Raw genomic sequence first — 19,372 nt, 5'->3', positions numbered from 1 at the left:
CATGGAACAGAAATGTCTGATATTTAAAGGAAAATATAGAGGAGAAAGATGCAATTGTCAAGAAAAGTTTTTAAATACACTGAATTCAAACAAACAAGCAAACAAAAACACAAATCAAAATTTAAAAATACTCATCTGTTTCTAATGAAATCAAGATTTTTTTCTAAATATCATTCCAATTACTTTTATTCCAGCTACAACTGTGTAGAGGAGGAACTACACACATATATAGGCAAAATCTCTGAGTACTTTCTCCTTCTCTTCAATTTTTTTACTTACTTGTATTCTGTTCGGGATTTTTTTTTTAATTTGGATTTAAAAAATCTGAAGGAAACTGCAAAGAGAAATCTAATTCACAAAGAGCAAAACACTTCACTCAGACTCAAGGAAGAGTAGCATGCATAACCTTAACTTCAACATAAAGTAAATAACTACCAGAGATTAAAAAATACATTGGTTTGGACATGATGTCTTAGTCTCATGTAGTCTTTCATCTTGCAAGATGTCTTCTTTACTTGATTGCTGAGAAAAAAAAAAACAAACTTAGGTGTTTAAAAGCTTTTTATTAAAAACAAAAACCAACACAGCCATAGTAAAACCTTTCCAAAGTCCTCTTGCAAATTAAGATTTTGATTAATATATGCATTTTCAAAGAATTAAAGAGACAGACACACCTAGGACTGGCACTGGAACAGAGGCCAGGCAATCCCGCCCAGTTCCAGCCCCTTCAGGCAGTGTGCAGAAAGTTTCACACTATACTCAGTAACACCATGGCAGTGAAGTAGAAACAGCAAGAAAGTTTCATTGCCAATATCAAGTCACAGACAAATTTTCAAATCCATTGAGTCCAGAAGTTCAGCTCTGTCTAGCACTAAGAAGCAGAAGGAGTGATAGAAGGACAGAAGAATAGTGTTCACTTCCCATGAAGGCAAGGGCAGTTCTCAGAGCTGAGCATGTGTCTAGTTGAATCTGTTGTTTTCTTGGGATAATGGTGTCCTGTAGTGTTTTCTATGCAAGGAGACTGGGAAAGACACCATTTAACACAGAGATCAAGTAACCTTCCCAAGCATACCCAGGGTTCTCCCATAGACAAGGCCAACAATTGAGACAACAATCTCACACTCAGTTACCTTCTACAGAAGGTTCAAATGTCCTTTCTGCTGGTCAAATTTGCCTGAGCTCACCAGCAAAAACAAAAAAAAAAAAAAAATGAGATAGATCCAGAGACACAGAGAAATGGCAGTTCAACTATTTGTCAGCACAGGCATTGACACACATTTCTTTCCCATCCTTTTTCCTTTAATTGTCTTCTGCCTTCCCCTTCATTGCTCTAATTCTTTCAGGAGACTGAAGTTATCAAAACAGCTCCATCATTCCTCGTTTGTATTTTTTGTTTGTTTGTTTCTTCCCCTATTTTCCACAGAAGGTAATTCACAGACATTTGAATCCCAAATTTATGCTTATGTTGTTGTATGTTTGACATTCCTTCAAGGTCAGTACCATTGCAAATAAGCCACGAGACTCAAATAATGATGCAAAAATGTAAGTAGCTACTAAGCAGATTCATTCTTGTAGGTAATGACAAATTCAAATTGCAAAAAGATGCACAAAGTCAGCAGATTAAATTTGTTGTTTGTATTAATGCACTTCTGTAGTGACAGCATCCACCCAACTCAAAAACAGCTCATTTAAAAATACAGGAGAGAGTGGAACAAAAAAATAATCCTCAAATTGCACAGGACAGTTGTCAATTTGTCTGCAGCAGAGAGACACAATTTGTTTGAAGTATTTTGTTTCTGATATGCACTGTGATTTGTACCAATGATAGATCACTAGTAGCCTTTGCCATGTCTGTAATTGTAACTGTTACCCTTTAGCAAACCACATGAGCATCTGTTCAGCAATCAGTTGAAATTTTCAGCCTTCTCAGCAATGTTCTACATCCTGAGACACGTACTCCAGACCCAAAAACTAACCTGAGAGAAACATAACTGACTATTCCAAGCTCTCACAATCAGACTGTACGTGAGAAAATATGATGGCAACCAGAAAAAGTGCTCAAAGTAGTAAGTTAGCAAATGTTTAAGGTGCTGTGTTGCCTTGATCAAGCACTTGATTTCAGCACATGGAATGAATATACAAAGGCAGTGCAGAGGTGCAGCCTCACCTCAAAGAAGAGCGTCCAATGCTAAGACAGAGTACTTTCTGCCCCACCACTGAAATAGAAGCAGAGACAGAGAATTTGGAAGAGCCTTCAGGATGCTGCTGAGGGTCTTTACAGCTGTTGGAAGTGGGCATGGAAACTCTGCATCTTTGAGGGGCTAGCATACCAGTTACCACTTCATGAACCATACCCTCTCTCCAATGGCCTGAAAAACTAAGAATTCTCACCCTAGGTAACACTAGAGCCTATATTTGTGTCTGACTCTCAGCATCAGTGTCTATTCCCTCTCTTGTCTCAACACTATCACATAAAGTTCAGAGAAGGGATCTTGGCCATGAAACAGAAGAACATGCTGTTTGCATGTAGCCCTCTGACATGAGACAAGCCAGTGGCAAAACACTACAGACCTGTCCCTTTCTTTCTGCCAGCCTTCCCTGTTTATTGCCACTCCTCTTCCAGGCTTCCTCAATAATTTGGCAGATTTCAAACACTGCTGGAGGACTTCTCATCTTCATTCAATTGCCACATGAAATTTCCTATGATACCATCTTGTTTTCAGGGTGGATTTTTTTGCTGTTGCCTTTGGGGGGTGCCCCAGCATGAAAGAGACATTCCCATTCCTGTAATGGCAGGATGCCTGTCTTCCCTTAGTGGAGTGTCTGCAGAGGTTACTCAGAGATTTTGGAGCCCTGTACTTACTGCAGTGCTGACAAATACAGACCATACATTCTTGACTTCACTCAGCAAGACTTCTAAACCCAGGTAGCCTTCATAGATTTGATTTCACAGCTTTATGAATTCAAACCTTACCCCTCTAGTCAGAGAAGAAAGCCCTCCCATGTACATCAGCCTTCACAGACATCAGTAGTCTCTTATGCCTGTGCTTTTGCCAGCACATGAGCAAGTGAGTAGGTCTCCACAGCTAACAGCTGAATTACATACTGAATTTCCCTCTCCTTAAGAACCAACACAAATGCAAGCCAGTAGCTTATATTTGGAGCATCCCATTTCACCAGGAAGATCTCAGTAACTGTAATACATCATCCATTAGGCTCCTGCCCAGCTCCAAATCCACTGCTGCAGATAGCATTTCCTATGCAACGCAGGCTAAAATTTCAGCATTGACAAATCCTATTTGTGCCAAAACCCTTCAGCTGGCAAGAAACCACCACTTTGCTTCTATTATGGAAGGTGAAGAAAAAGAAGAGTCAGGAAGATGCAGGTATACAGCAATAGATATTAAAATCAAAAGCCTGCAGAACTTCCTCCAAGTGGACAGAAAAACTAAGGAGAAGAGTCCTTTTTTCTGCCATGTATAAATTCTAGACAGGCTACTTAACATATGTGAAATTTTGTTATTTCTCCCTCTCCGGGAGAGAAAACTTCCTGGTTATCCATGTCACTCCACTCCAAGCAGGCTTTTGACAAGCAGAGAGCCTGCAGCACAAATCTTAGTTAAGCTCTTTGTGGCCTACCTCTACAATCAGCTGAAGGTTGCACATTTCCTCCAAGGATACTTCAATAAGCACATTGCTCACAGTGTCTGCTTGCAAGTAAGGCAAACATAAGAAAAATACCAGCAGGCAGAAGGGAAAGCTTTGTGTGATTCTAACAGCAACAGGCCAAACAGAGGCAAGCAAATATAAAAGGAAGCTTTCTCCAGAAAAGAACAGGGAAAATGAACCTGGTCCGTTTTTCATCTCCTAGTTTGGATCACGGATGCAATAAATCAGCTGACCATCACTGTAGTTGTTTCTCTGGTATCATCTCAACGACAACCATTTGCTTCCTTGGAAGACGTCTGGCAACTTAATCAAATTTCTCAAAGAAAATCTCTTTGCCACCAGTTTACATTAGGGAAAAAAAACACTTTTAATACTATTCCTTGTGAAAAATGTATGTCACCTACCCCAGGTTCCTGCCTCCTATCACTGGATCCCAAGAAGAAGGGATCAGCACCTCCCTTCCCACTTCCTCTCTTCAAAAAGCTGTAGAGAGCAATGAGGTGACCCCTCTGCCTCCTTTTCTCCAATACAGAAAAACCAGGTCCTTAGCCACTCCTCAGAAGACATTCATTCCAGCCTTTTCACCAGCATTTTTGCCCTCCTCTGGATGTATTCAATGCCCTTAAAACTTTTTTTAATTTGTGGGGCCCAGAATTATACACAACACAGGTGGAAGTTATCTGAGAATGAAAGTAAGTGGCCTCCCAAGACCTACCAAATGCTACAGTGGTCTTGAGATCTCCTGTCTCTGGTCAGATTCTCCAGTCTTTGTAATTTGGATGCATCTGACTGCAAATGAAAGACCTCATGTGTTAAATGTTTCAAGGATTACAGACAAAAGAGACCCCAGAAGTCAATACCAGCACTATTTGTTAGCATTAGGACTTGCAGTTTTGCATTACAGTTTCTGTCCTGCTCCAGAACTTCACACATTACCATAAGCAGCGGAGTACAGCCTATTTGATGCATGAGGTCCCAGTGCAACACAGGGGCTCAGCAGAGAAGTGGAAATGTGAGAAACAAGAGAGTGAGTTGGAGAAGAAGAACAAAGAAACCCCTGTGTTTATTTCACAATGTGTTCCACCCTGAACTGTATTGCCTTTGACTGCACTCAATCTTGCTAACTTCTGCAGGAAAAATTAAGGACTTAATCCTCACTTCACAAGCTACTAAAGTCAGGCAAATGCAGCAGTAGAATATACAAAAGGTCATTGCTAAGATGTTGAACAGTAGTGTGGTTTTCATTCAGGCTTATCTGGCATTCACACACCCTCACATCTTCCCTAATGTAAGCTTAGCACAGGAGATGCTCTTTCAGAGCTTAAGTCACACAGTGACTTAAATCCCATTATCTTCATGAGGGCTTGGATCTCTGTCTGTCTTCAAGAACAAGGGGACTCCCTCTGGACTGTGTTTTGTGATATACCCAGCTGAAACAAAGTTCTGGTAAGGGACCTGAAGTAGGCAGTGCCCCCCTGCTGGCATGGTACAGATGGCAATCTGGTTGCATTTGTCTTGTGCCTACAGTATTTTAAGAATCCTTCTGAACCAAAACAAGTGTCCACTGATTCTTGACAGAAGAAGCAGATGGGAAGCAGAAGTCCCCACTCTAAACTGCTGCCAATAAATCAGCAAATCATGCCTGTATTATCTATCATAGTGAATATCCAGAAACTCAGATGTACCTACCCTTCCTCCTATTGCGGTTGCACTCCACTATGAATTCAAGGGGTGTTGGAAGCATGAAGAAGAAATTTAGACAGTACTATTCATATACACAGTTACATGTGAAAGGATTTGCATAATTTATCCACAGGCTGACATTAAAAAAATTCAATATTTAAAGCAGACATTCCAACCTTTTACCATCCAGTTCTTGCCATTTCTCCCATTCATGGCAATAAAAGTAGCACATTAAAAGGGCTCTGTGCAGCATCATATTTAAAGCTACTTTGTGTTCTGTAGACCACAATTTCACAATATTCTGGTCTGCAGAATGTTGCTTTCTGCAGTAGGAAATCTCTCTCTCTTCAAACACATCATGATCCAACATTCCAGTAAATTCTTCTCACTTTCCATAGGCTTCCTCTTTTCATTTTCATAAGAAAATATCTCAGACCTTGCCTTCAAATCACCCAATAACAGAATGACACCCAGAATATCTTAATGAAGTTCATTGTCTTTTATTTCAAACCAGTTTCCCTACTTGTCCAAGCCAGCAGTGACAGAGGAAGTGATACAGTGTAGTACAACATGGGAGTCAGGTGTTTGTGCACAATTTGCTTTCACTCGAACTTAGCAAGAAATAAGCAATACACAGTGAAAAGTATTATAGCTAAACTCCTTCAGGACCCATTCCAGATCCTCCAGTTCCTGCTCTCTCCTGGGAAATCATACACATTGGTCATTATAACACTAGCCCAGCTCTGACCTGGCTTGGCAAAGAGCACTTCTAATGTAAAATATAGTCATTAAATGATTCTGATTGTCTTCATTTAAAGAACTGTCACAGGAACAGCAAAGTGACAAATCACCCTGGCTACACACTTCTGTCAACATCTGTGATGTAGCAGGGTCAGAGGTACAAAATATTCCCTTGCTGTTACTTATGTGGGAGAAGAAGCAGCAATTTTAAGCCTTTAACCTCTTGTTACTTTCTTCTCGTTTTACACAGCTAATAAGGATCATTACTTCACCATGGCTTCTGTCACTGTCAGACAATAAATAGTGTGATTTCCATATAGGGTGTTGAAAGGTCTGAGAAGCACAAAAAGAAAAAAAAAAAAAGCTACAGAAGGAAATCAGCCAAATAACCTACTATTTTGTACTGTTTTTCCTGGACCACAGTCCCCACTGCTAATGCTCACTCTCTCGCTAATGAAAGGGTCAAGGATTTTGCCATGAAAGAGGCCATGGATTTAAAAAGACACATTTCAAGCTGGTCAACCTTCAGGCAGAAACTCTGCTGCCAACACAGCAGCAAAATCCCAGTGCTGGCACAGCAGAGGATGACCTTCCACTGCACAGAAACAGCAGACTTCTGCATACCCTCTTTTAACAACAAGACCGGGAAAGGACACATTCTACCTCAGCAATACAGAAACTGTCAAATGATTTCACAAAATCTAAATACCCTCATCAAACTTTCAAACAAAGCAACTTGTCACCACATAACTGCCTTTCCTTGGCTGCTAATTTAGCTCACCTACCCTTCAAAACAACTCATTGCCTTCCTCCCCTATGGGCAAAACTACAAGGAAAAGCAAATCTGATCATTCTATGCCATTAGAGACAAGACTAATATCTTCAAAGTTTGCTTCAAAGGCAACGGCAAAACTCCCACAGAAGCATTCTGTTAGTGCTACTGCTAATTAGCAGAGTGAGACCTCGTCTTCCTCAATAAGGTGAGTGAGGAGGTAGGAGAATGATGTTTTTCTATCAGTACCTTATTTGACCACTCCCAAAGACAAAACCTGGTTCCAAACTCCTCCAATGCTTCAGAGACCTGCATAATCCTGTACAGTAGAGAAAGGTCAAAAGCAACCACCTACAAGTAGATTTCAAATCCAGGCTCTTAGCTATCAAAAGTTCTGGCCTAAGCTTCATTTTAGGGCTGTACACTGGGAAGAAAAAATGACTTATGAAAATTACATAACCATTATGCTCTGTCAAGGACATCCAACTGGCCCTCAGATGGTGAATTTTCACCATCTGAGATAGCTGAAGGATTAATCTACCTTAGCTGTAGGTGTTCAGCAAGCAGAATCTATAGCAGGTCTGATTCTGTGTAAATTAGAGGGGACCTAATGACAAAATTGCAGTATTTTTTTCTTTCTTCCAGGAAGGCCATAAGAGATTATGAGAATGGTATAAGAACTTTCTCACCATTCAAAAAATCCTATCCAACAGAAGAATGAATTCAGAGGTGTTCTGGGAAAAGCCATATTAAATTAAAATCAAAGAGCCATGAAATCCACCTAAAGACCTCCCAGAAAGTGAGGATAATAAAAATGGTCACTAGCAGATCAGACCACATATCCTACCCAAAGCAAGCCTATCAACTAGAGGTTTGGTGGTCTGCTCAGTTTGACCATCCTTGTAGACACAATTCACAGATTATTCTGAGCTGGAAGGGACCCAGAAGGATCATTGAGTCCAACCCTTAAGTAAATCTCCCTTTGGATATCAGAACTGGCAAACAGAAAAGGTTCTGGCCTCAAAACTAAGGAAGCAAATTATAACCTTTAGTCCTTAGTTTGCTGCGCCAGTCTGGCCAACTTGGACGATTTGCATCAGCTTGGGCTTTAACTCCAGGGAGAAACCAGTGTCCAAAACCACCTTTATTTTCAGTATTATATTTGCACTGGGAGATCTTGTTTTATCTTATTGAAACTATTTGTAATTTAAAAATAGGACTCTGCTTAATGAATTAGCATTTCCTGGATTTTACCACTCTGCAGAGACTTCTCCTTAATTGAGTAAGTGGGTAAGTTCCAGACACATTAAGTCATCTGGCAAAGAGCTGGTGCCCCAGACAGCATCTTAACAAACATCAGGAGCTCAGACTTCACTTTTTTGAATTTACCTTCTCAGAAAGTCCTATTATCATACAAATCCTGACCTTGGCATGCAACATCTTGTTAGAATGAAGGTCTGCCCAGGGTGAATGCTGTTAAGCACAGGCAGATAGTGCTTCCAACTCATGTTAAGTCACCAAGCTGCAAAAAAAAGCAGCCATCATAGATGCCATTCCTTTGCTGCAGCCCTCCTGCCCCCACCTTTAACTACAGTCTGTAAGCAGTTATTTCCCTTTACTGGATTCATGGATCTCCAGCTGTAGTGGCTGTATCTCCAGTTTGCAGGTACATTAGTTCAATTCTGTGCAAGCAACCTTGCACTACAGCAAACAGTGCAAAGTCTACACATCTTAACACTAATTCTCCTTTAAAACAGGCACTGAAGAGTGAAATGAAACACAGCACTGCTACCACACAAACTGCTAACTTCTCACATAGATGTCTTCATACCTCACTATTTTGTGCAAACAAATCAGTCCCTTTCTTCTCCAGTTTGAGCTCCCTATTCAAAATACCTCAACTAAAACTTTGGTTGTTTTCTCTGTTCTTAACTGTGAAATCTTGCTCCTCTGGTGAAAAACACCCACCACTTTCAGAGATTAAAACATTATTTCCGTGTCATGGGATAGAGTCCTGCAGTAAACATTGAATTTGTATATGACATCAATATCACCACACATTAAACATTTACACAGCCTCATGGTTCTACAGTTTCTTCAAAGAAAAAAAGAATGAAAAATGCACACGTGAGATAGAATACAAGAGAAAATTATCAACTTCCTCTGAGGCCAATATTTCAGTTCCCAACAGCATCCAGCATCATCTCAGTGATGCTTAGACCATTGCTTAGACCAAATGTCCAGATCAAGCAGCCTAGAAAGTAACTGTGGCAGAATAAAGGAACCTCATTCCCAAATATTTGTTCAGTGTTTTCAATTTCTCCTACACACATCCCTAATTTTTCTATTTCACACAATTAGGTTAAAACAATTCCTCACACACATAAGCTAATACACAGAAACCCATAGAAGATTGGCCTTAAATCCAGGTAAAGTGTGTAGGAATACTTTATTATCATTTCCATCCTTATTGTGGTAGTGTTCTTACTAAAATTAACTCTCAAAATATCAGAGACAGAAATTTCTGCACTGGGCATTTTTTGCTCAGGATTTGGCCAGTCTTTGGAGCAAAGGTGAAAGAAGGCTTACATACATAGACAAAATGTCACTCTTTGGGCTTACTCTGCCTAAACCAGTCTTCATCCTTTATAATACCTGCCTCTGTGACATGGCATGAAGCTAATCAAGACGTGCACACTGCACAGCAGGATATGCATCCAGGTGGTAGGGTGCCAATTAGGCATGACCCAAGGCCAACACACCCTTTGTGGGAGGTCTCTCCTCTGACTTGGGGCTTTCGTCTCTGCTTGCTGCTGCCCTCTCCTGCTCAGACTCTCCAAACGCTCCACTCTGGGATCACGAATCAGTGACAGGTATACTCTTCCAAGTCCTCAATAAGCTATTCCAGGTGCAGACCCTACCACAGCAGACCATCCCCTCTCTTTCAGGGTGCAAACGGGAGGGGTAGGTGGCCCCTTGTTTGCCAATCACACTTACCTCCTAGAGCTTGTTTCATAACAAAATCCATGATTTGTTGCTTGGGGTCCTGCCCACCTTCACACCTCACATGCACAGAGACTGGGAATCCTTGGAAGGCAGCCTGCAAAGAGGCACAATCAAAACAGGTATAGTATCTCTAGGAGAAGAAAAGCTAATGCCTGATCTTCTTCAGCTCTCTCCCCACAGCCTTCCTCCCTTTGTCTGAGTGCAGACAAGTTTCCAGCCCTCCATCCTTTCAGACCCTGCTTTGCACGACAGGGCACCCGAGAGGCAGAGCTGCATGTTGGCGAGCGGTCAGCGGCTGGGAGGAGTCGGGGATACACGGCGGCTCCCCCAGACTGGGCAAGTGCCCGGCAGCAAGTGCGGAGGACAATGTGGTCCCCTTTCATGGCTTGTTATCTGCGGACGGGCAGGAAGGAGTTAAACCTTTGAACTTTCTCGTTTCCCCGCCTGCTTCTCGCCCTCTCGGTTTTCAGAGGGTTTGCTCCGAGGTGGCAGGTCCGCCCGGGACCGCCGAGGGGGCATTTGAAGGTGAAGCGCCCTGCAAGTGCCCGGAGAACAAGCGGGGGATGCTGGGCGATCAGGATGCGTATGCAGTCCGGGTGGCGGGATGGAAAGTCCCCCGCCGGAACCCCTCGGAAAGCCCCCAGCGCAATGCCAGGGAGGACTGCATCTCCTCAGGGTGAGCTGGGACGCCTCAAGGTTGAGACTGGCCGGCCCCAGGTGCGGCACAGCTCCGGCTGCTGCATCCCACCCCACGCCCGACTTCGGCACCGGGTCACGGCCATGCCAGCACCTGGAGGGACAAGAGCTGTGCCCGTCTCTGTGTGCCTGCACCCCGCCTCTCCTATCTGCCCTTCCCGGCTCTGCACGGCCCGCCCGCCCCGGCGCCGATACCTCGCTGGGCGGCCGGCGCTGTGCGGAGACGGGCCGGGCCGGGGCAGGTGGCTGCGGCAGGTGCCGGCTGCTGCGGCTCCTCTCGTCTCCCGCGGGCTCCGGCCGGCGCCCGTGTGCCCGACGGTTGCCGGGGAAGTTGTGGGCGCGGAGTATGGGAGAAGGAATGAGTCCACAGCTTCTCCCTACTTTTCCCCCGCGCCCCTCTTTTTATCACAGCATTTCCGGACCATCCCACCGACACGGTCCCTCCTTCCTCCTCCCCTCGTTGCGGGAGCTGGACTCTCTCCCTCCCCCTGCCTCCGGCTCCCCCGCCCCTTCCCTGCGCCTCCCTCGCCCCTCGGTGCTCGCCGCCGAGCAGGCCGGCAGCGCTCTCCGATCCCCGCGGAGGGGTGCGTGTGCCTGCCTGCGTGTCCCCCACCCCATCCCCGGCTGTCTCCAGCAACCAGGTGTCCTTGGGCTTTGCCGTGGGGGGAAGGAGGGGTGGCTGCCAGCCCGCCGTTGCATTTTGCAATTGGTTCCTTGCCTCTCCTCGGGAGTCAGTGTGTGTGCCAGGGGAAATCTCTGCAACCACGGCTTCCTGCAAAAGGGGGAGGGTGTGAGAGAGCGTTCTGCATCCTCCGTTATGAGTCCTTCCCGGAGATCCCCTCTCATTCCCTAGGTCCTGGAACGAGTTAGAGAGGCAAGGAAGAAGACAGGGAGGGAGAAGACTTTCTCCTTCCTCTTGCTTCGGCTAGGATTAACTGTGGCCGGAGAAGAATCTGTGCTCTCGCTATCCAGGTTGGGGGGGGGGGGAGGGGGGGGGAGGCCGGTGGGGAGGGACGGGGGGGGCGGGATGGGGGAAAAGAGGAAAGTCGTCTCCCTGCGATTGCCGCTGAAGGACGCGAGTGCAGCGATCCGATGTCCAGCCCGGATTCGGGACGGCATCTGAAGGTGAGAAGGAAGGAGCTGTGTACGGTGCGAGCGCTGCGTGGCAAAGCAGAGCAACATCCACTCCAGAGCACCGGCGCCCACCTTTAGGGATGCCGACAGCCGGCTTGGAGCTGGATGGGGAGGAGACGAGCTCTGTTGCTGATCCGCCCTTTTGTCGCTAGCAGGAGAGGTGGGACAGCAGCCCCCAAAGTATGGGTTTAAAAGGAAGGAGGGGGCTAGAGCGGAATGCTGCCGGCAGTAGGTGGGAGCCCGGGGATGGGGAGCAGCGGCGCCTCCCGGGGAGACGCCGGCACGGCCCGTGGGCGACGTCGTCTGAAGGTCAGGAAGGACGCCGGGGCCGCACCTGGCCCCGCGCAGAAAGGCATGCAGATCCTGCAGGCACCACAGGCCAACAAGTCCCTACCGGGGCAGCGATGCCGACCATCGGGGCTCCGCAGTCTGCAAAGCTTTCAGATGCCGATGCGGGAGTGCATGTTTCTACACTGAGGGCAGCGTCTACCACCTGGGTCTGCCTCAGTGCTCCGTGCCTGTCAGTGTTTCAAAGGCATTTGGATAATGCCCTTTATAACATGTTTCAATTTTCTATCATCCTGAAGTGATCAGACAATTGGACTAGATCATCTTTTTAGGTCCCTTCCCCTGAACTGTTTGGTTCTATTCTGTAGCCTCCCAGAAAACCACTTTTGCAGCTGATACTAATGTTAGTAGTCTAAGAACTAACCTGGGTTAGCATGTGCTGCACTTTTTCTAACAAATTTCAGAGAGGAAAAAATAATACCAAGACAGGGTGGAAAACCCTCTTATTTTATACCTTAACTCACCCCCAGAAATTACCATTCAAAAGGCATACTGCAGCATTTTTGATGCTTTTTCATACATAACATAGGAGTGTGTCAGCATAGATTACTGTTCTCAAGAAATGAACCTGCTGGAGCTGTGTGCCTGGGTTCTGTGCTATTCCCCAAGTGTCTATAGGACTTTGAGCAGGGTTTATATTTTGGGTCTGTCATATCACAACCCACATTCCTTTTTCATCATATGATTGCTCTTAGAGAGAAGGACAGTGTCCCCACCCCAGACTACCAACCCTCCATACACACACCTTGCTCTTGCATCTCAGAGTCTGAGAAGGAACAATACAAACACCCTCAAACAGAAGGATCAGAAAAGTATAAGCTAATAGTTAGAACATCCAGTTGCCTAAAATCAGCTTTCTTCTTCCTATTTTGGCAATCCTGGACTGTGCTAGATCAAGAAATCCCTGCAGCAGCCAAGGGTCAGCATAGCCAAGTGGGGTTGCTGAGAAATGTTCCTGTTTATGGGCTCATTACAAGCTTTGCAATAGCGAATGTCCTCCCTTCTGTGCAGAGAAGAGTGATGTCATCCACAGGGATTTCAGAAGCCAGACAAAACAGACATCCAGAAGTCCCTGAGAGATCCTTGAGCTTCTTGTTGACCTGTTTAGAACTGCTGGTCTGTTTCCAGAGCCAGCTGACTCTCCAAGGGTCATGTACCTGTGGTTCTGTTTCCAAACTGCACCCACCTTTTCCAGATTACACAGCTGACACAGAAAATCATGATACATGAGACAGTGAAACATAGCTCTTAACACTGACTACCTCACAGTTCCCTCCTCTTCAGGAGACCAAGGCACATCATAATGAAACCGCAAACTCCACTGAGATACTCTGAAGCCTAGCGTCAGCATCTCTACCCTGACTCAAGCACCAGCTTCCATGTAACTCCCACAGGATGTACCTTCTAGATGAAAATCCAATCACTTGTGAGCCTGATTTGGGTACTTCCTGCCCAGGTGATACCCTGACTATTCAGTCAGGAAAGTTCCCACCAGTACACTCCTCACCACATGAGGATCAGGCACAAAGGCAGGAAAGGACACAGTCGAAATAGATGATGTAGTCTATAGATCTGTGTCTATTCATAGTCTCAGAAAGGCTTCTTGAGAAGGCATTTACCTCAGAGGCAGAGCCTTTACTCAATTTTCCAAGAAACCTAGCTGGAAAGATAGACTCATGGGGATCTGCTAGGTGATTTACCTGCCATACGTGATGTCTGCTACAGGAAAAATAAGAGCTCCTGCAGCCCCAGGTAATGATATGAGCAATGCCACATGCATCTTCTTTCTGATGGCATATTACAATATCCTAGGTTCATAATAATTTATGAGTATGAATCTAGAAGTAATGCAATTTTATAACATTTACTAGACAGTAAAAAAATCTCAGAAACAGCAGTGTTTTCTCACCTGAGTGAGGGATAGACTGCAGAGACTGGTGTCTGTGAATGGGGTCTATCCCAGCACCATGGACAGAGAACAGCTGAACCTGCACTGCCACCTCCAAAATTTCCCCAAATGCCAAAGCCAGTTCGTAGTCTGGTTTGCACTGTGTAGCTGACATATGCCTGCTCCTGATTGTGGTAATAGGCTTGTTCTTCCTTGCAGAACCAGAACAGTAGGAATCCACATTATGACCTTGCTTGGTGCAGATGAAGAGTACAGAAAACTGAGCAAAGATCTCCTCCGTGGAGTTTTCTGCATGGAACTCAGATTTCTTCCTTGGCCACCAGCGGGGAATCTGTGTAAGAAATGGAATAAGCCAATAATTGGGTTTGGTGAAATTTTCCATAGAAAAATGTAAATTTGGATCTCCAAAAGGAAGGAAAGGTCTGTTTTCAGAAGAAAAAAATAAATTAGTCAGGATGTTTCATTTCAACATCTTAAAACGCAATGTTTGATTATTCATTTCCATATGGTGTTTGACTACTAAACTGAAACCAATGCCATGTGAAAATGATACTAATAAGAAAGCTTACAAACAAAGTGTAAAGGTTATAGAAAATACTTAAGCAGCTGCCCAAGATGATCATACTCTGTTTCTTCTTCCTTTTTCCCCCCTTATATTTTATGAGCTCTCACTATTGAAAGCACTGCACTGTTCAGTAGACTGCTGGCAAGACCTGCACAGCAGCAGGATGATTAGCTTTTTGTCAACACAGCTACTGAGAGGAGTCAGGTACTTTCTAATGGTAGTTCATATACATCAGCTGCAAATCCTTCTCTGGTTTAGTTCACTGAACACAAATCTACTATATGTTTCATTTTCTCTTCAACTGTCAATTCTGACTGTCAAAACATTTCAGAATTCAAGCATTTTTTGCCTTTTCAGAAGTGTTGAATTGTTTCTTGTTGTTCCATTCAACTTACAGCAGGTTTTGAGTAAGGTCTTTATTTTCCAACCAAATTAAAAAAAAAAAAAACACACATAATATTCTTTTTAAGTGTGTGTTTCCCTTAAGCCAAAACTATAAAAGGGTTTTTCAGCCATTTCTGATTGCTCTGAAGCTCTGGTCCCTTGAGATTTCATGAAGATTAACTTTCTAGTTGAGCATTTGCTTCAGCTATCACAAGACCAAATTTTAGCTGCCCACCATCAGAAAAACTGAAACAAACATGTATTGATTGTTCTGTCTTAATGACATATGAACACAGGAATGCAAACTATCTATTTTTTTTCTTTTTTATTTTAATGAACAGAGATGCCCCAGCTTATTTTATGAATAAGCCACTTGTTAAGCTGCCATTTACAGCCTCTAGCTCCTAAGCTGACAACTTCTTGTTTGTTTGCTACCTTTTCTACTCCCCTGGTCACTGTATCTCTATTCCTTTCTTCTTTTCCTGTTTTCTGGACAAGTTCTTGCCTTACCAGACTGATTGAGAGTCCCTTCTCAGCAGGACTCTGATTCCTGTGGATAGGCATGGTCAGGTAAATATCCTGCAGCTTTTATCTCCAGGATTTAGAGCTCTACATTACAAGGCTTCCTTGGCAGACATTAGTTGTCCATAAAGCCATGAATCCATCTTTATCACTGCAGTGATTAAATAAAGCATTATCCAAAGCATATCAAGTTTTGTCATAAGATTATTATTTCAAGTACTTTTGGCAGGAATTTTTCCACCAGTGAACAAGTCATCCAAACAAGAGCATTTTGTGATATGTCAGCTTATACATGAGTTTAGAAGCAAAGAGGTAAAAAAAAATTACTGTTCTATATTTAATGCTGTTGAAACATTCTACTTTGAGGTATCAAAAGTGTTGCATGTTTTCCATGACCAAATCACTTTGCCTTGCTTCAAGCAATACATGAATGTCTGAAAAATAAACAAAATCATAGCAGAATAAATTGGGTTTTTTCAGAATTCTTTTGTCATGGAGAGGGAAAAAGAGGTCACACTTTTCCTCTTTGTTGCAATTTAAAGTGCAAGCAAGATTCAAAATGTCAAACACACTTTACAACAGAATTTCTATTTTCCCAGGTAATTCTATGCCTCGCCTTCTTTTATTACTCTATGTCTTGGAAAAGAAAATGATCAGAGGGAAGCAGCATACTTGGCTGAAATGATAGCTTGGTGTCAGTTGATATGGTCTGTAGTTCTTTTCCTGTTTTAAAAAGAGTAGTCTCAAGTTCTGACCTCATCTTGGAAGGGAGGCTGTCACCTCAAAATGTCAATCTCTGAGCCATAACAGCAAATTTAATTGTTTAACATTTTAAACTTTTCATTAAGCATGAAGTGAATGTGTGCTTGTGTTAGTTTAACAGAGCCTCATATTTACTGGGGAGTGGGAGAAGCCACAGAGGCAACTTTTGAGAAAAAAAACCAAAGCAATAAACAACTGCTTGAAGCTTCTAGTATATCTAGCAGAGCCAGTCCCTGAAGGCTCTGAAAATGGACATGTTACTACTGTTATTTACAATTACAGAAGTTGGTAATGCCTCTGTGATGACATTTTAAGTAGGAAAAAACCTGCATGCACACTCTCCTTCTCCTTCTTCCACGGGGTGGGGAGGCGGCCGATGGGGGCCATGCCAGAGCCATGCCACCGGGGCCAGCCACGCAGCCAGGACCATGCGGCCACCTCGGCACGGCTTGCAGTGAGCTTTGCCTGCTTAGCTGCTTTCAGCCAGCCGTGCTGCAAACGGAAGGGCAGGGGTGGCGGCAGCAGCTTCTCCTTTTGGGAGCCCCACACAAAGAGAGGCGCTGAACGCGACGGTGTCACGGTGCCCAGCACCACCCACACAGATGCTGGGGGTCCATGTGGCTGACAGCGAGGGGCATGAGGAGCAATTTCCCAGTGTGGAGCCCAGATGGGATCAACTTTTCAGCCCTGTGAAACCCTGTAAGAACTTTTCAATTGGTAGAACTTAAGAACAAACAAACCTACAAACACCAATTCTCTCCCAAGTCAGTGAAAAGGGAATGGTGAAAATTTGTGAGGAGAACAGCACGGCAATATTAAGGTCAGTGAAAAGGAGGGAGGGGTAGGAGGAGGTGCTCCAAACCTCAGAGCTGAGATTGTTTTGCAAGCCATGGTGAGGACTATAATACAAGAAACTGTTTTCCTTTAGTTCATGAAGCACATGGAGGGATGCAGAGATCCATTAGGCAATTGAACACCTTTCCTGGCTGTCCAAGAATCCTTCTGCAGGAGAACTCCTGAAGGTGGAAGAGCAATGAGTGCCAATTGCCACCTCGACAGTAAACCATCGGCAGTATCAGATGAATCCAGATGCCATGATCCCCATCCAAAAAATGATCCGTGAACTGGAGAGCCAAGGGGTGCTCAGCAAGAACCACTCACCCTTCAACAGTCCCATCTGGCCTGTGCGCAAGTCTGACAAAGAATGGAGACTGACTGTGGACTATCGTGGCTTGAATGAAGTGACTCCACTGCTGAGTGCTGCTGTGCCAGACATGCTGGAACTCCAGTGTGAGCTGGAGTCCAAGGAAAAGAAGTGGTATGCCACTATTGCCACTATAGACATTGACAATGCATTTTTCTCCATTCCTCTGGCAGCAGAATGCAGGCCTCACGTTGCTTTCACCTGGAGGGGTGTGCAGTACACCTGGAACTGAATGCCTGTGTCCTCCACCAAAATTGTCAAGTTTTAACATTGGCCAAAGCCAAGCACCCACCAAATAAAAAACCTATTTACTCATTTTCCTCTGCTAAACTACAGCAGAGGAGAATGAATAAATAGATTTTTTCTTGAGTGCCTGGCTTTGGCCAATGTCAAACCACTACAGTGCATATTTTTAGATACTTCAGATACATGTAGAGCAATTACTCTGAGGGGTGATGTAGATGCTGTCAAATTAGGCTGTTACAGTATTATGCTCTTTACATACAGATGTTTCTGAAGAGACCATGGTAGTTAAATGAAGTCTGAAAGCTTAGGAATCCTCATAACTTCCTATTTCAGTTTTAAACTTGATCTCCACTGCCTCACTTTGATAAGAAAGCTAAACATGTGATGAAGTCATTTTCTAGGTAAGTGTATTTGCTGAATGAGATTAGCAGAATACCAGTACCTGAAAATAAATCTGTGTAATCCACAAGAAATAGACATATATATCACCTTAGAATGTGTTTGTTGGGTGGTTTTTATTTTTTACCTCAGTAGAACTTTAAAATGTAACTTGTAATGTCACACAAATTAAAGTATCCAGCCAGCTTGTTCCCTGCCTTTACTGGCATGACATTTCTTCCATTGATCCATTCAGTGTCAGTGAATCAACAGCGCCACAGTGTTGTTGGAACAAGGTTGCATGCAGGTAGCAATGTTGGAGATTCAATCCCCTTGCATTGCACAACCAAGCACAAGGAATACAATGCAGTGAGGAAACCCATCTAACAGGCATCCACAGCCTAATACATCACATTGTTCTTTCATCAGCTTCTCTCTATGGGGCTCCACGGACATACACTACCATACATTTTTCTACTTCATCCTTGTATTGCCAGTTGATCATATATGTTATAATTCCCATAAAATCTTTTTTCCTTCTGGTATTTTTTAAGACTTCCTCTATTCAGCAACTGCCACAGCTTTCTGACAATACTGTAGCTTTGCATTTATCTCTCTGACTGCAAGTACTCTCCTTTTGCGTGCAAATCTATGCAATGGAGAAAAAATGTTGCATCTTCTATTGATTCTTCTCCCACTGGCAAATTTTTTACACCTCATCTATTAGACCTGCATTATTATCCCACTGTGTTCACGGGCTATGACAACTAGTCAGACCCCAGGATTTAGTCTAACCCTTTAAAAATTCTTATAGCTAGAACTGATTAAAAAAATAGTTTGTGATTTTCTTCTTTTGATTTTCATATCCTCCCCATGTACAGCTTATGCAATTGAAACCCTTAACAAAAAGGAGAAGAGTTAACTAAGCTGTAAAATGTCAGTGGAATACATCAGCTGTGACCATATTAAACAGTCACAAAATAGGTGACTGACTACTGGCCAGTAGAAATAAGTAGCCTTAATAGTAGCCTTAATAAAGTTCTTATAACTAAATATGATGAGTATTAGACAAATGTGGCCAAAACACAGATTTTGATTTAAGCTAAAGCACTGGAGAGTTAAGCTTAATAGACTGAAATAACTGGACTTCGACACTTCCATTAGTGCATGTGTGCTGAATCCAAATTAGTTCTTCTAAGCCTGAACATCTCATATAACGGGTTCACCTGAATAGAAATTATGTTATTGTAAAGATGATCTGTCAATTTAACTCTTACACAGGGCCTTCCTGTATAATCAGTTTTTACTGAAAATTAGTAACAAAGTAAATGAGAAAATTCACTGTGTTTAGAG

At 43.6% G+C, this 19,372-nt stretch overlaps 1 protein-coding gene and 1 long non-coding RNA gene across 2 annotated transcripts in view; one reads left to right on the top strand and one right to left on the bottom strand.

Annotated features, from left to right (window-relative positions):
- The window catches only part of CPLX1 (complexin 1), a 107,934-nt gene extending 96,983 nt beyond the window's left edge, over positions 1 to 10,951 (bottom strand). The window contains exons 1-2 of the mRNA XM_066569726.1: positions 10,763 to 10,951; positions 9,863 to 9,965 (exon numbers count right to left, since the gene is read on the bottom strand). Of these exons, the coding sequence (XP_066425823.1) occupies positions 9,863 to 9,893 (31 nt within the window). The 5' untranslated portion in view covers positions 9,894 to 9,965; positions 10,763 to 10,951. The remainder of the gene's footprint in view (positions 1 to 9,862; positions 9,966 to 10,762) is intronic.
- Positions 10,952 to 12,389: 1,438 nt separating this feature from the next.
- LOC136568962 (uncharacterized) lies at positions 12,390 to 18,237 on the top strand. The gene is made up of 2 exons (XR_010785300.1): positions 12,390 to 14,293; positions 17,120 to 18,237. It is a non-coding gene; the product is annotated as an uncharacterized lncRNA (long non-coding RNA).
- Positions 18,238 to 19,372: the final 1,135 nt, after the last annotated feature.

Source organism: Molothrus aeneus, chromosome Z, assembly GCF_037042795.1.
Source record: "Molothrus aeneus isolate 106 chromosome Z, BPBGC_Maene_1.0, whole genome shotgun sequence".
Taxonomy (NCBI): domain Eukaryota; kingdom Metazoa; phylum Chordata; class Aves; order Passeriformes; family Icteridae; genus Molothrus; species Molothrus aeneus.
The sequence above is the reverse complement of the archived record's forward strand: the minus strand, read 5'-3'. Positions and strand labels throughout refer to the sequence as shown.